General features: G+C 39.6%; 1 protein-coding gene and 1 long non-coding RNA gene across 2 annotated transcripts in view; one reads left to right on the forward strand and one right to left on the reverse strand.

Annotated features, from left to right (window-relative positions):
- The window catches only part of LOC133621852 (uncharacterized), a 47,726-nt gene extending 37,823 nt beyond the window's left edge, over positions 1 to 9,903 (reverse strand). The window contains exons 1-2 of the long non-coding RNA XR_009817704.1: positions 9,760 to 9,903; positions 3,539 to 3,755 (exon numbers count right to left, since the gene is read on the reverse strand). This is a non-coding gene — a long non-coding RNA (uncharacterized lncRNA). The remainder of the gene's footprint in view (positions 1 to 3,538; positions 3,756 to 9,759) is intronic.
- Positions 1 to 15,792, forward strand: part of man2b1 (mannosidase, alpha, class 2B, member 1) — a 33,980-nt gene extending 18,188 nt beyond the window's left edge. Inside the window, exons 16-23 of the mRNA XM_061984245.1 lie at positions 3,548 to 3,666; positions 3,749 to 3,850; positions 5,386 to 5,473; positions 9,634 to 9,714; positions 9,782 to 10,006; positions 10,070 to 10,219; positions 12,810 to 12,912; positions 15,471 to 15,792. Of these exons, the coding sequence (XP_061840229.1) occupies positions 3,548 to 3,666; positions 3,749 to 3,850; positions 5,386 to 5,473; positions 9,634 to 9,714; positions 9,782 to 10,006; positions 10,070 to 10,219; positions 12,810 to 12,912; positions 15,471 to 15,574 (972 nt within the window). The 3' untranslated portion in view covers positions 15,575 to 15,792. The remainder of the gene's footprint in view (positions 1 to 3,547; positions 3,667 to 3,748; positions 3,851 to 5,385; positions 5,474 to 9,633; positions 9,715 to 9,781; positions 10,007 to 10,069; positions 10,220 to 12,809; positions 12,913 to 15,470) is intronic.
- Positions 15,793 to 17,641: the final 1,849 nt, after the last annotated feature.

Raw genomic sequence — 17,641 nt, forward strand, 5'->3', positions numbered from 1 at the left:
TTAGGCACAGAATATTTTTTACAATTGAACAAGGCAGTAGATTATACAAGCTTGGACAGAAAGTTAATAATGACACCTTTTTTTTTTAATGGGATTGTTTAGTACTGTTTTACCATTTGTTTACTGTAAAAAGTGTTTATACTTTCAATTAACAAATTGAAGTCTTGTGAAAGGTTGACAGGATAACTGGCATTAACTGTCAAAATAATTTCAAACTATTGAAGTTAGCTTACAGAATAAACATGTCAATCAACCCATATGATTTTTGCTGTAATATTTTTGTTTTGAAAAGTCACTGTGACTGATAGAAAAGTGATGGTTTTAGCAACATTTTAACCTGTCTGAATGCTAATAATCATTTTGCGTCGGGGGGCGAACCTGAACCCCCCACCAGGACTTTGTCCTGGGCCTGCGGCCCCTGGACCCTGGCTACTAGGTTTTTCTGATTTCAAAAGTTGGCAGGTATGCGATACCGATATATTACCGTAACACATTATTATGCCTAATTTTGTTGTGATGCCCCGCTGGATGCATTAAACAATGTAACTTTACCATGAATTGATTAACGTGGACCCCGACTGAAACAAGTTGAAAAACGTATTGCGGTGTTACCATTTAGTGGTCAATCGTACGGAATATGTACTGTGCTGTGCAATCTACTAATACAAGTACCAATCAATCAATCAAAAACAAGGTTTTCCAAAATAAGAGAACAACTTCAACTCCAGTTATGGAAAAAAGTGCCAACATGGCACTGTCATATTTATTATTGAAGTCACAAAGTGCATTTTTTTTTTTAACATGCCTCAAAACAGCAGCTTGGAATTTGGGACATGCTCTCCCTGAGATAATCCTAATACCCACTACAACTATGGGAAGTACTATATTAATGACTTTCACTAAGTGCATTATTTTTTATTTTTTTAAACATGCCTCAAAACAACGGCTACAAAAACAATGATATATTGTAGCGTCCCGGAAGAAATAGTGCTGCAAGAGGTTCTGGGTATTTGTTCTGTTGTGTTTATGTTGTGTTACAGTGCGGATGTTCTCCCGAAATGTGTTTGTCATTCTTGTTTGGTGTGGGTTCACCAGTGTGTCGCATATTTGTAACAGTGTTAAAGTTGTTTATACGGCCACCCCCAGTGTGACCTGTATGGCTGTTGACCAAGTATGCATTGCATTCACTTATGTGTGTGTAAAAGCCGCATATATCATGTGACTGGGCCGGCACGCTGTTTGTATGGAGGAAAAGCGGACGTGACGACAGGTTGTAGAGCAGTGTTTTTCAACGTTTTTTGAGCCAAGGCACACTTTTTGCGTTGAAAAAATTCGGAGGCACACCACCAGCAGAAATCATTGAAAAACGAAACACAGTTGACAGTAAAAAGTTTAAAGTCAATTGTTGGGTATGAGTTTAAAGCAAAACCAAGCGTGCATCAATGTTGCTCTTGTCTCAAAGTAGGTGTACTGTCACCACCTGTCACATCACGCCCTGACTTATTTTTAGTTTGTTGCTGTTTTCCTGTGTGTAGTGTTTTAGTTCTTGTCTTGCGCTCTTAATTTGGTGGCTTTTTCTCTTTTTTTGGTATTTTCCTGTAGCAGTTTCATGTCTTCCTTGACCGCTATTCCCCACACCTGCTTTGTTTTAGCAATCAAGAATATCTCAGTTGTTTTTATCCTTCTTTGTGGGGACATAGTTGATTGTCATGTCGTGTTCGGATGTACTTTGTGGACGCCGTCTTTGCTCCACAGTAAGTCTTTGCTGTCGTCCAGCATTCTGTTTTTGTTTACTTTGTAGCCAGTTCAGTTTTAGTTTTCTTCTGCATAGCCTTCCCTAAGCTTCAATGCCTTTTCTTAGGGGCACTCACCTTTTGTTTATTTTTGGTTTAAGCATTAGACACCTTTTTACCTGCACGCTGCCTCCCGCTGTTTCCGACATCTACAAAGCAATTAGCGTGTTATAAGCCGCGCCTTCAATGAACGGCATATTTCAAAACTTTGTCCACCTATAAGACGCCCCGTGTTATAAGCCGCATCTAACTGCGCTAAAGGAATGTCAAAAAAACAGTCAGATAGGTCAGTCAAACTTTAATAATATATTAAAAACCAGCATGATGTGGGCGCGCACGGAGTCGTATATCAACATGGACGGAGCTGCGTGAAAAAAGCACCCCGGCCTCTTCGCGTAAACTTAAACTTACCTTAAACAATCGCTCATCTTTTCTTCATCCATCCCTTCGAGTTAGCTTTTATGATGACGCCGGCTGGAAAGGTCTCTTTTGGCAAGGTCTTCCTTTTGAATATCACCATGGGTGGAAGTTTCTGGCCATTAGCATGGCAAGCTAGAACCACAGTGAAGGATGACTTCTCATTCACTGTGGTGCAAATATTCACCGTACGTGCTCCCGTTGTATCCACAGTGCGGTTCACAGGAATATCAAAAGTCAGTGGAACCTCGTCCATGTTGATAATGTTCTCTGGCCGGATCTTTTTTTCAGCTATCTTGTTTTTACAATATGCACGGAAAGTAGCCAGCTTTTCTTGAAAGTCTTTAGGCAGTTGCTGTGAAATAGTAATCCGTGTGCGGATGGAGGGATTGCGTCTTTTCATGAACCGGATCCCTGTCGCTTAGTAGGAGCCATTTTGTGGTCTTTACAGATGTAAACACACAAAGGAAATGAAACGTACGGTAATATCCGCGCGCTTTTTCTTCTTCTACGCGGGCGGGTGGTTGCCTACAGTAGAAGAAGAAGCGCTTCCTGTTCTATGGGGGCGGGTGCTTACCTTGGCGGTTGCTTGCGTAGAAGAAGAAGCACTTCCTCTTCTACGGGGAAAAAAGATGGCGGCTGTTTACCGTAGTTGCGAGACCGAAACTTTATGAAAATGAATCTTAATATTGTATATAGTTGCGATGAGGTGGCGACTTGTCCAGGGTGTACCCCGCCTTCCGCCCGATTGTAGCTGAGATAGGCTCCAGCGCCCCCCGCGACCCCAAAGGGAATAAGCGGTAGAAAATGGATGGATGGATGGAATCTTAATATTTATCCATATATAAAGCGCACCGGGTTATAAGGCGCACTGTCAGCTTTTGAGAAAATTTGTGGTTTTTAGGTGCGCCTTATAGTGCGGAAAATACGGTATATATATATATATTTATATATATAACAAAAAATAATTTAAATAACCCAGATTAATTAATCTAAAATATATATATATATATATATATATATACATATATATATCGGTATATATATTTAGTCAGTGCATAAATATTCGTTCTTCTTCGCCATTCTGGTAAATCAAGACTGAAACAATCGGTCCTGTCTCAGAACCAGCCAATGACGTTTCTAGTTTGAACATTTTAAAGCGCATACAGAGCTAAACAAAGTATTATACTTCAAATGCAGCTGCTGCTATCTTGTGGTGTGTCGTCCGGTGGTTGACTACAGCCACAGCTTTTAAAGCCAATGTTGTTTGACCTCGTAATTCATTGAATATGTGTAAATCATTTTAGACCTAACATGAGCCTTCTTACCTCCCTCAGACGTCAGTCATGCAGGAGGTGAGGCAGAGGTTCGCTCCGTGGGCCACGCAGGTGGTTCGTCTCCACGCCGACAGCCGGGTCCTGGAGCTGGAGTGGACTGTGGGCCCCATTCCCATTGAGTGAGTGGCGACACATGTTGGGTCCGTGTGAGACGTCCAAGCGACGTAAACGTCTCTCTCTCTCTCTCTCTCTCTCTCTCAGTGACCAGCTGGGCAAAGAGGTGATCACGCGATTAGACACGGACATCAAGTCTTCCGGAATCTTCTACACCGACTCCAACGGAAGAGAAGTGCTAAAGAGGAAGTGAGTTGACTCACACACACACAAACCTGAAATAATGCTTGTTTTTATACAAAACATACTTTCTAGTTGTCTGTATTTTATTTAAAATAATGGTAACACTTTAGTATGCGGAACACATATTCACCATAATTAGTTGCTTATTAACATGCAAATTAGTAACATATTGGCTCTTAATTAGTCATTATTAAGTACTTATTAATGCCTTATTCTGCATGGCCTTATTATACAACCAGTAAGCCATTAACTGAGCGTGTTCCCTCAGAATTATTGCTTATTAGTAATAACCCTAACATGTTCCCTTAGTGTCCAAATAACTCTAAATTAAGTCTTTGTTACTTTAATAAGCAACTAATTAATGGTGAATATGTTCCCCATACTAAAGTGTTACCAAAATAATATATTTATTAAATAAATAATAAATAAAAATGTATTTAACATTATATATATACATATATATATATATATATATATATATATATATATATATATATGTATATGTATAATATATGTATTTTATAAATATATAAAATGTTTGATATACCGGTAATTTATTTTCTTATATATATATATATATATATATATACGGTATATATAACATTTTAGACCAATGTGGTCCGTAAATGATGCAAGGCAAGACTGCAAACACCACACCACCTCAACTGCGCTCACCCTTTAGAGCACAGCTGTAACTTCCTGCCACTAAACCTGCAGAAAATAGTTCTCAGGGTTCTCTCTGTTTACATTTTCACACTTTGCACTATTTTCTTACACTTTATCAAGCATTTCTTATATATTCCTTATTTCTAAGAGCTCATTGTTAAGTGTTCAATTTAATTTTTACTATTTTGTTTACATTTTTTTGTGTTTTCCATGCTTGTGTTGACATTTCCTTTCTGCCTTCATAGCTGAGGGATTATGACCACAGGAAGTTACATTTGAAATAAAATATATTATTCTCCTGCTCCTTATTTTTCATAGGTTATAAAACATTTCCAATAATTATAGATATAATCGTAATATTTAAATAATGACTGCATAACACAAATTCATTACCATAGTTAAATAAGAACAGGGCAAATTAATGTTACACAGCCATTATTTCCTGACACTTAACCTACAGAAAATAGTTCTTCTCAGGTTTCTCTATTTCTACCGCTAATTGTTAAGTGTTCAATTTAAATTTTACTATTTTGTTTAAATTTTTTGAGTGTTTTCCATGCTTGTGTTGACATTTTCTTTCTGCCTTTATAGGTCATAAAAGTATCAATAATTATCGATATAAAACACTGATAATTTTCAGCCACATCGCCCGGACCTAGTGTTAATGTTATACTTGTTTTATACCACAGACTTAAAAGTAGCCACTAGATGGCAGTAAAGGCACATTTTAAAATTAAACGGTTTTATTTATTTAAATAGTAATAATTATAAATAGACACAAAACAGCATCAAAGGCTTCTTTAATGCCTGCACTGTTGTCCAGACATTGTCCGTGTATGTTTTACGCTTGTCCATACGGCCACATGTAAACGCAGGAAGGACTTCAGGCCCACTTGGAACCTGAAGCAGTCGGAGCCCATCGCTGGAAACTTCTACCCCATCAACTCTCGCGCTTACATCAAGGTTAGTCACAAGTGTAAGAGGGGGGCGTGGCCTGCGGACCTGCAGCGAAACGGGGTGTGCCAGGACCGGCTTCGAGATCAGCGACAGCTGCGTAATGACCCACTTGGGAGTGTTTATGTGATCACCTGTCGCTCTGTTAAAGGCAGCAGTCGGGAAGGAGAGAAGGGGAGTTGATGGTGGAGAGCGAAGACGAGCACGAGCGAGAGCGAGACGGAGACACGAACTGATAGCTGAAAATAACTCTTTATTGCAAAATAAATTATTGTTCACAACGATGAACGAGGCTGTCATGTCCGTACTTGGTGGTCTGAAGAACCCGGAGGAGCAAGACCTCCACTATTTGGCGCCCAACTCGGCTGGACCACCGGAGGCGGGGGAAGACGACCCCCTGACGGCTCTCGCCATTGCCGCAAAAATACCCAAAAAGGCATGGGTCTCTTTTTACCCCATGAGGTGTACGGTGACGGCCGTCGAAAATGGCCGTGCCCCGCCCACCTGGTCCGCCAACGCCTGCAGGACCTGGCACTGTCAGGGGGTCGTCTATGGCGTCACATTAGTGCCAAAAATCCAAGCGCATAAAAACTGTTATCACGCGCTGATTCTCCACTTCGTGCGCACGCGACGCCTTTCTGCGCGCTCTCTGTGTACTCCTGGCATCCCTCCTCGCGCTGTCATGTTTCTTTTTGGCACTTTGGGGGCGGGTATGCTTAGATTTGGTCTGATTTGGTCAGGCAAAAAATGCTGAAAAATGCTCAGAGCCAATCAGAAGTATAGCAGGGCGGGTCATCGTCAAGATGTATCAAGATTTACGGAGGAAGAAGTGGATAAAAACATGTCGCGCGCTGATGAAGGTTATTTCATAGCACATAAACACAATACAGGGTAATACAAAATGTGACCCAAATAAATAATAAGACAACAAACACCATAATCACATCTTTCAGCCAGAACTGGTCCACCAGCAATAACATCCAACCATAACATTATTTTATATTTTCACTTCTTCTTGAACATTTGTTTTCTAATTTATGGAATTTCTTTTGATTCAGGCATAAAATTAATGAAATAATCTTTGAATTTTGTTTTTAAAATGTTAAAAATAGCTTTTAATAATGTATTCTGAAACAGTTTAAAATACCGTATTTTCCGCACCATAAGCCGCCCTGGGTTATAAGCCGCGCCTTCAATGAACGGCATATTTCAAAACTTTGTCCACCTATAAGCCGCCCCGTGTTATAAGCCGCATCTAACTGCGCTAAAGGAATGTCAAAAAAACAGTCAGATAGGTCAGTCAAACTTTAATAATATATTAAAAACCAGCGTGATGTGGGCGCGCATGGAGTCGTATATCAACATGGACGGAGCTGCGTGAAAAAAGCCACCCGGCCTCTTCGCGTAAACTTACCTTAACCACTCGCTCATCTTTTCTTCATCCATCCATCCCTTCGAGTTAGCTTTTATGATGACGCCGGCTGGAAAGGTCTCTTTTGGCAAGGTCTTCCTTTTGAATATCACCATGGGTGGAAGTTTCTGGCCATTAGCATGGCAAGCTAAAACCACAGTGAAGGATGACTTCTCATTCCCTGTGGTGCGAATATTCACCGTACGTGCTCCCGTTGTATCCACAGTGCGGTTCACAGGAATATCAAAAGTCAGTGGAACCTCGTCCATGTTGATAATGTTCTCTGGCCGGATCTTTTTTTCAGCTATCTTGTTTTTACAATATGCACGGAAAGTAGCCAGCTTTTCTTGAAAGTCTTTAGGCAGTTGCTGTGAAATAGTAGTCCGTGTGCGGATGGAGAGATTGCGTCTTTTCATGAACCGGAAACCTGTCGCTTAGTAGGAGCCATTTTGTGGTCTTTACAGATGTAAACACACAAAGGAAATGAAACGTAATATCCGCGCGCTTCTTCTTCTTCTACCGGGGCAGGTGGTTGCTTACAGTAGAAGAAGAAGCGCTTCCTGTTCTATGGGGGCGGGTGCTTACCTTGGCGGTTGCTTGCGTAGAAGAAGAAGCGCTTCCTGTTCTACCGGGAAAAAAGATGGCGGCTGTTTACCGTAGTTGCGAGACCTAAACTTTATGAAAATGAATCTTAATATTAATCCATATATAAAGCGCACCGGGTTATAAGCCGCACTGTCAGCTTTTGAGTAAATTTGTGGTTTTTAGGTGCGGCTAATAGTGCGGAAAATACGGTAATCAGAGAACTGACTAACACTGACCCTACACAACTACCGGTATGTTGCACAATTAAGTCTTTTTTTTTTTAAAGCGAAAGAGGTAATTTCAACAGGTACAGCATCCTATGTCATATCTACATGTAATAAGATTTGTAACAAGGCAAACCGTTTGTAAATTGAAAATCGAGCAAGTTATGGTCATTTAATTAGTACATGTACCATTGACATCAATGTAATGATTGAGGCTAGATGTCCGAGGTAAGATGGCTACATACCTGCCAACTTTTGAAATCAGAAAAACCTAGTAGCCAGGGTCCAGGGGCCGCAGGCCCCGGTAGGTCCAGGACAAAGTCCTGGTGGGGGGTTCAGGCTTCGCCCCCCGACGCAAAATGATTATTAGCATTCAGACAGGTTAAAATGTTGCTAAAACCAATGTCGTCATCGAAATATCGAACACAAATGGGGTACAGTTTTACATCGTCATAATCGGTACTGCCGTCAGTCGACATGCTAAATGGTTCCGTCTTCATGACATCGGCGATACTTTTTGAGGATTCTGTTCCAAGACACTGAATAATGTTTGATGTTTTGGTTCGACCACATCCATATTTTTTGGCGATTCACGAGTCGGGAAACATTTTCCGAAATAACTGTCCCATGTGATCAGCCAGTACGATTGGAAGTCCATGCTCAATTATTGCCTCCGTAAATAAAACTTCGGCATTTATCACATCCAAAGAATCTGTTTTGGCGACGAAAAACGTTGAAAGTTTTCCACTTGTATCGCTAGCAACGGCATTAGACTTGTGTTTTTTTGTCCCAACGTGGTCTTTTACATCGCTAATTCCTCCGTGTCCGATCGAAAAATCTTGTCTGCACAAGGTGCAATTCGCGTAGTTTTCACCCTTTTTGGAACGGATAATTATTCCCGGATAGGCTTTTGAATATTCTTCACGGAATGACTGCAGTTTTCTTTTCGGTTTAAGACTCGTTTGCGATTTTTCTCCGGCAGATTCCATGATCGTTCGCTCGTTTGGAAACAATGGCAACTGGTGCCTCGTGCTTGGCAGCGGTGCTATAAATAGCCTCGCGCATGGCATCCGGAATGGCTCGATAGGAAGTTACGGGAAGCAGTGTCGATTGTCGTTGTTCTTACGCGATTTCGTGAATAAAACTTAAAAAAAAAAATGTTTTTAATTAATGAAAAACCGTATTTTTTATCACTGCAACCGTAACCCGTACTAATTACGGGAAAACCGGAGTAGTTGGCAGGTATGTGGCTACAACGTTGCTACGCTGGAGAATCATTGGTCATATCAAAAATGCTCACAGCCAATCAGAAAGGAGGGGCCGTCTAAGCATACCCGCCCCCAAAGTGCCAAAAAGAAACATGACAGCGCGAGGAGAGATGCCAGGAGTACACAGAGAGAGCGCAGAAAGGCGTCGCGCGCGCGCAAAAGGGTGTCGCACGCACGCACGAAGTGGAGAATCAGCGCGCGATAACAGTTTTTATGCGCTCGGATTTTTAGCACTAATGTGACGCCATAGTCGTCTTCCCCCGCCTTCTGTGGTCCAGCCGAGTTGGCCGCCAAATTGTGGAGGTCTTGCTCCTCCGGGTTCTTCAGACCACCAAGTACGGACATGACAGCCTCGTTCATCGTTGTGAACAATAATTTATTTTGCAATAAAGACTTCTTTTCAGCCATCAGTTCGTGTCTCCGTCTCGCTCTCGCTCGTCTTTGCTCTCGCTCGTCTTCGCTCTCCACCATCAACAACTCCCCTTCTCGGCTGCTGCCTTTAACAGAGCGACAGGTGATCAGATGAACACTCCCAGGTAGGTCATCTATGCACCTGTCGCTGATCTCGAAGCCGGTCCTGGCACACCCCGCTTCACTGCAGGTCCGCAGGCCACGCCCCCCCTTACACAAGTGTCCTTGGATGCGAACGTTCTGCACTAAAACGTGTTGAAATATTATCAGGATGACGAGGACCAGCTCACTGTGGTGACGGATCGCTCGCAAGGAGGCGGGAGCATCCAGAACGGTTCTTTGGAGATCATGGTTAGACTAGACCGGACTAGACCAGGCACACACACTTTGTCTTACCACGGGTCTCCTAACTGTTCAGCTCCACCGCCGTCTTTTGTACGATGACGTCCGCGGGGTCGCCGAGCCCCTCAACGAGACCTCGGACGTCTTCCCGGACGGTCTGGTGGTCCGAGGCCGCCTCCTGGTCTCCCTCGAGCGCCCGGCTGCCGCCGCGGACGCGCACCGCCCCCTGGCGCAGGAGACGGTACTGCAGCCCCTGCTGACGTTCACCGAGGGGGACCTGCGCCCCGACACTCGACTGGAGGTGAAGCTGCAACTTCTGGTCGCGATCGACGCGAGCTTGGTACTTACGGTTAAAACGGTTCAGTTCTCAGGACTACAGGCTGCGCTGCCCCCTGCTGTCCACCTGCTGACGCTGAGTCAGTGGGACGAGCGGCTGGTCCTGCTGAGGCTGGAGCATCAGTTCCAGAGCTGGGAGAGCAAAGTCAACTCCCAGCCGGTCACCATCAACCTGCAGGTCACACTCATGGCCTCATCTTTGATTTACTACTTGTCAGGTTCAAACACTGATGACATCTGTTAATCAGACAAGAAGCAAGGAATCATGCAGAGACAGAGTTCAGTTTAGCTCATGAGGAGACACGTGTTTTGGGCTGTATTCTAGTTACAGATCCAAACTACGTTCTAAAAGTCCAGGCCGCGTGCTTCCTCTATTTATTTGGGAGGTCCCTGTTACATCACTGAAGCCGTCGCTGAGGGGAGGGGGTTAATCTCCACAACTCCAGTTAGACACAATATATGACTATCCCAGGGGTCGGCAACCCGCGGCTCCGGAGCCGCATGCGGCTCTTTGATCACTCTGATGCGGCTCAGCAGCTTACTTGCTGAACCCCCCAATTTTCCCGTGAGACTTCCGGATTTCAGTGCCTCTCACAGAAAACTCCCGGGATTAATATTCACCGATTTTCACCCTTACAGCTATAATTAGGGCGTGCCATGATGGTACAACATTTGGCGCCCTCTACAATCTGTATTAACAGCGTGCCAGTTCAATACTTGTTATACAATATACATCTTTTGCTTGCACACGTACGTGACAGCAAGGTATAATTGTTCAACAGCCACACAGGTTACACTGACGGTGACCATATAAAACAACTTTAACACTCTTACTAATAATGCGCCACACTTTGAACCAAAACCAAACAATAATGACAAACACATTTCGGGAGAACATCTGCACCTTAACACAACATAAACACAACAGAACAAACACCCAGAATCCCATGCAGCCCTGACTCTTCCGGGCTACAATATACACCCCTGCTACCACCAAACCCCGCCCCCACACCAACCCTGCTCCCTCACACATCAACCCCCCCCCCCCTCTGTGCGTCGGTTGAGGTGGGTGGGGTTTGGTAGCGGGGGTGTATAATGTATCCCGGAAGAGTTAGGGCTGCATGTGATTCTGGGTATTTGTCCTGTTGTGTTTATGTTGTGTTACGGTGCAGATGTTCTCCCGAAATGTGTTTGTCATTCTTGTTTGGTGTAGGTTCACAGTGTGGCACATTATTAGTAAGAGTGTTAAAGTTTTTTTTATAACGCCACCGTCAGTGTAACCTGTGTGGTTGTTGAACAAGTATGCCTTGCTGTCACCCACGTGAGCAAGTGGAAGCCTCACACAACGTGTGGCTGATCAGGCACGCTGATTGTAGTGGGTGCTATATGTTGTACCATCATGGCACGCATGACGCTGACATTCGCCATTCATTTAAAACCCGCGTGCCGCACCAGCTTTCAAATTCCATATTAAAGTGTGGGCAGTGTGTCTGAGACCCCTGGTTTATACATAGCACAAAGCAAAAAAACAAACTTTGTATGCAGTGTTATTTCATTTAAAATTTCAAAAAATGTTTGCGGCTCCCATTGTTTTCTATAATTTGTGAAACTGTTGAAAATGGCTCTTTGACTGGTAAAGGTTGCCGACCCCTGGACTATACAAAAATGCAAATGTGTTGACGCTGGTGATATCGCCTTGTCTCTGCTCGGTCTGCGTCACGGCGGTGCTCGGCCTTGGCAGTCAGCAGGCCGAGTCTGGACACAACACTTATAGGGACAACTGGCAATCTTTTGGATTGCCAGCTTTGCACAGATACAAAAATCTAACTTGAGCACAATAGCTAATAACTATAGCAACGGACTTTAAGCATACTAAAGTTGTGCGATAACTTTACACACAATTATTCTAACACTACTCCCGGACTATAAGCCGTTACTTTTGTACCACGCTTTGAACCCTGCGGCCTATGAAACGGCGCGGCAAATTTTATGAATTTTTCTTCGCTGATGGCCATAATGTAAAAATATTGTTTTAAAAAAACAAGCAAAGACACTGAAATGGTGTGTTATTGTTTGTGCTACGGTGCCGACTTTCGGACGAGTTCACTCACTGCAGGTGCCCTTATTTTTAGTGTATTCAACCGGAAGTCAAAGTGCCGTTCCTTCTTCTAGCCGTCCATAGCAGTTCTACTCATTCATCACCCCAAGCAACGTTACAATACAAGTAAAACATTTCTTCATTACTAAACCCTCCGATTTGTGATGTCTGTAGGAGTGTTTTCATGCATATTTGTATGTGCTATCGTAACGTAATCAAGCTAGCGTCGTTAGCATTAGCTAATTTCCTAACACGTTTACGAGTGTCTGTTAGTATTATTAACTTACAATGGCATTCTTTTTGTATTGTTTCAGTTTAAAAAAAAATCCTCGGTAAATTCACCAAAACGTCACCGTGGAGTTATTGAGTCTGTTTAGCTGATTGTAGAGCTAGCTTGTCCATGAAGATGACTTCTGTTTTGTCTGATCAGCCGTTTTACAGACAATTTAGGTATGTAAATAAAGACTTACAAAATATTTCTGTGTAAATAACTCATTTTACAACGTATATATCTGCGGCTTATAGTCCGGTGCAACTTATATATGGAAACAAATATTTTTCCTTCTAATATTTAGTGGGTGCGGCTTATATGTCGGTGTGCTCTATAGTCCAAAAAATATGTTACTTATAATTATGTTATGTCATATTTACATTTGTGCTACATTTGTAGAAGCTGTTTTCCACTCTGGAGGTGCTGGGCGTGTCCGAGCTCAACCTGTCAGCCAATCAGTGGAAAGAGGAGATGACGCGTTTTGATTGGACACCGCAGACAGGTATGAAATGATGTCATAACTCAAGTTAACACCATTAAAATGTCTTTTTGATGGTTCTGTATGGAGGTTAATTTGTGTCTTTATTAGGTCAGCTTTTTTTCGACAAATAGTTTTTGCATTTGAATTTTGTGAACTGAATTTTTTATTTTTTTTTTACATCAAATTATGCTGACAATTTCAATTACAAAAATGTGTTTAAAAATTACATTGTTAAAATATATATTTTTTTTAATTCAGTGTGTAAAAATTCAACGTAACAAAATAATAGTATTAAAATATTTGTTTCTTTAAAACTCTGGACCCACACTTGCAGTAAGTAGGACTAAAGCAATCCATCCTGTCTCAGAACCAACCAATGAGGTGCTTCAGTCTTTATTTATCGGAAGTGGGTCTTGAATTTTGAAGCAACAAATATTTCTGCACTGAATTTTTTTACACCAAATTTTTCTGCGGTGAATTATACTCCAAATTTTTCCGCACTAATTGTTTTTACACCAACTTTTTCTGCACTGAATTATACTCCAAAATTTTCCGCACTAATTGTTTTTACACCAACTTTTTCTGCACTGAATTATATTTACAACAAATTTTTCTGCACTGAATTATACTCTAAATTTTTCCGCAGTACCTAATTGTTTTTTACACCAAATTTTTCTGCACTGAATTTTTTTTACACCAAATTTTTCTACACTGAATTATACTCCAAATTTTTGCGCACTAATTGTTTAACACAATTTTTTTTTTTACACCAAATTTTTCTGCACTGAATTTTTTTACACCAAATTTCTCTACACTGAATTATACTCCAAATTTTTCCGCACTAATTGTTTAACACATAATTGTTTTTAACACTAACTTTTTCTGCACTGAATTTTTTTTATACCAAATTTTTCTGCACTGAAATATTTTTTACACCAAACTTTTCTGCACTCAATTATACTCAAAATTTTTCCGCACTAATTGTTTAACAGAATTTTTTTTACACCAAATTTTTCTGCTTTGTTGTTTTTACACTAAGTTTTTCTGCACTTAATTTTTTTTACACTGAATTTTTCTGCACTGAATTATACTCCAAAATTTTCCGCACTACCGGTAATTGTTTTTGCACCAACTTTTTCTGCACTGAATTATTTTTGCAACAAATTTTTCTGCACTGAATTATACTCTAAATTTTTCCGCAGTAATCGTTTTTACACCAAATTTTTCTGCACTGAATTATTTTTACAACAAATTTTTCTGCACTGAATTATACTCAAAATGTTTCCGCAGTAATCGTTTTTTACACCAAATTTTTCTGCACTGAATTATTTTTACAACAAATTTTTCTGCACTGAATTATACTCTAAATTTTTCCGCAGTAATTGTTTTTTTACACCAAATTTTGCAGCACTGAATTTTTTTTACACCAAATTTTTCTGCACTAATTGTTTAACAGAATTTCTTTTACACCAAATGTTTCTGCATTGTTGTTTTTACAGTTTTTCTGCACTTAATTTTTTTTACACTGAATTTTTCTGCATTGAATTATACTCCAAAATTTTCCGCACTAATTGTTTTTACACCAACTTTTTCTGCACTGAATTATTTTTACAACACATTTTTCTGCACTGAATTATACTCTAAATTTTTCCGCAGTAATTGTTTTTTACACCAAATTTTTCTGCACTGAATTTTTTTTTACACCAAATTTTTCTGCACTCAATTATACTCAAAATGTTTCCACACTAATTGTTTAACATAATTTTTTTTACACCCAATTTCTGTGCATTGTTGTTTTTACACAAAGTTTTTCTGCACTTAATTTTTTTTACACTGAATTTTTCGACACTTTTTTTTTTTGCTACACTGCATTTTTTGCAACAACTTTACACAAATTGTTCTGCACTCAGTTTTGTTACCACTGAATTTTTTAACACCAAATTTTTCTGCATTAAATTTTTACGTGCGGGGTTTTAAAACACTGTATTTTAACAAACAACATTTTTAAACACGCAATTTTTTATTCAATGAAATTGTCAGCATACTTCTATGCCAAAAAAGTTGTACATGTCAGAACGGTGTCAGCATTTTTAGTAATTTAACAAAAATACATTAGTCAAAGTTAACGGACATCATTCAGAAGTGTGCAGTGGAACACGTTTATGTTGACAAACCATCAAGTCAAGTTCTTCCTACTAAAAAGTGCATGTTAAGTCGACAACGTGAGAGGCAAAGGGTCCGTTTGTGTGGACATGTGTTGCAGTTAATGTTTTTGGAATTGTTCCTATTCAATAAAGACATGTCCAGAGAAACCTAAGGTCTTTTAAGTATTTATTTGAGGCCTCAAACAACATCAGTTTACAGAGAAGCAAGTTTACGCTGCTAAAGAAGAAAGAAAGAAAGAGAGACAAAGAACATTTTCAGATGGTTCAATCGGTCTTGGGAATATGAAGAGGAGTTAGCATGCCAACTTTTTTTAGCTAATTTAGCAGTCGTATAACTTTGTACTTGACACATGCTAACTGTTAGCATTCCAGTTCAGCTCTCACGCAATTTCTCGGAAATGGCATTTTTTTCAGGGGAGAGGCCAGTGAAGAAACAGCTCGAGAACATTTCGTCGTGGGAGATAACTTTGACACCGATGGAGATCAGAACCTTCCTGCTCAGAGTGGACCTCAGATAATCATTTTTTTAAATTTTATATTTAATTCTTTGGCCTTCATTTTGTGTGTGAATAATGTTTCCACTGGGTTTGTACTGAATCATTTACCCCGGGACCTGAAATCCACAATCTTCATGGCGACTGTAAAAAGACTCCTGGCACCCGTCAGCCAAATACCTTTTATATTGATCAATAAAGTCAATCATTTTTACTTGCTGTGCAAATTGCACTTCCTCTCACATGATGTCATTCTGCTGTAAAGAGTAGGTTAGATTTTTACGACAACCAGTGGAAGTGGAAACTCACAGGACACTTCATTAGGTACACAAGCTACAATACCGTAATCTAATACAGTAGATTAGCACGAACAGTGAAAAAACCTGAATATTCACACATCCATAAAAATACTTATTTAAAAAAAATAGACCTTTCACACCTCAACACAAAGTCGAGTTTGTTTAACCACATTTTTGGATCAAAATATTAGCAATTGCTGTCTTTGATACAAGCACAATAAAGAATATTGTTCAAACTTTACTCCTCCGCCAATCAGGAGTAAGTGTTATCTTTGAAAAGGCGGATTTTTTCTATACTTTAACTCACTTATTTAAAAACTAAGTCCATTCTAGCTATTTTTGGCCTGAATTAAGCATTTTCAAGGATACAAATGTCTAAATGAAGTAAAAATATCGTTACTGCAGTAGTATTGGCCACGAGATGGCAGCATCCAGTCGAGGGCTGCAATGATTAAACTGATTAGAAAATTGGTTAAATTCTGTTGCTGTGATTAACCGTTTAATGAGTGTAACTGATAAAAATCATTAAACTCCAGACCACATTGGTAAAAGGTAGAAAGAAGGTATCGACATTGAATTAAAGGTAAATAAAAGATAAAAGGTAGTAAATCAAAAAGGTAAAATAAGGAACATATAGGGGTAAAAAGAGAAAATTAAAAGGTAAAATAAGGCAAAAAAATGTAAAAAGAGAAAATTAAAAGGTAAAATAGGGCAAATAAAAGGTAAACAGGGTAAATTGAAGGCCAAATAATGAATATAAAAGGTAAAAGAGAGAATATTAAAGGTAAAATAGGATGCAACAAAGTAAAATAATGTAAAAGAAGGTACAGTAAGTTAAATAGGTCAAATAAGCTCATTAGAAGGTAAATAATTGGTAAAAAAAAAAAAACCAAAGTAAAATAAGTTAACTAGAAGGTCAATAAACCGAAGTAATATAAAAGGTAAAATAAGTTAAATAACAGGCAAATAAAAGGTAAAAGATGAATAAAAGGTAAAAAAAAAGAATACTAAAGGTAAAATATGAAAAACGGTCAAAGAATGGTCAATGGTAAAAGAAAAGATAAAATTAATAGAAAGTAAAGAATGTAAATAAAAGTTAAAGTAAGTTAAATAAAAGGTAAAAGAAGGTAAATAAAAGGTAAAGTTAGTTAAAAAAAAGTTCAAATAAGGTAAATAGATGGTAAAAGGTAAAGTTTGTTAAATAGAAGGTAAATAAGTTAAATAGATGGTAAACAAAGGTAAATAAAAGGTACAGTTACTTAAAAATTAGTTAAATAGATGGTAAAAGAAGGTCAATAAAAGGTCAAGTTTGTTAAATAACAGTTAAAATAGATTAAATCACCAAAATTATTCCCGGGCGCGGCCACCACTGCTGGTCACTGCTCCCCTCACCTCCCAGGGGGGAACAAGGGGATGGGTCAAACGCAGAGGTTAATTTCACCACACCTAGTGTGTGTGTGACTATCAGTGGTACCTTAACTTTAACTTTTAAATAGATGGTAAAAGAAGGTAAATAAAAGGTAAAGTTAGTTAAAATGAAGGTAAACAAAAGGGAAAATACAAAGTAAGATAAGGTAAAAGACAGTCTAAGAAGGTAAACAGAAGGTAATTTATGAATATTTGGGCACCACACGATTTGATTCCATTCTTGGGGGTAAAGATTCAGAATCGATTCTCGATTCAAAATCAAGCCTTTTTTTAAATAACATTGAATGCCAGTTGTATGTTTAACGACATTACTCCATAAAATAGATAAACAGCTGTGATGAATGTTTATATGACTTTAATAAAG

This window comes from Nerophis lumbriciformis, linkage group LG25 (assembly GCF_033978685.3).
Source record: "Nerophis lumbriciformis linkage group LG25, RoL_Nlum_v2.1, whole genome shotgun sequence".
NCBI classification, from domain to species: Eukaryota; Metazoa; Chordata; class Actinopteri; order Syngnathiformes; family Syngnathidae; genus Nerophis; species Nerophis lumbriciformis.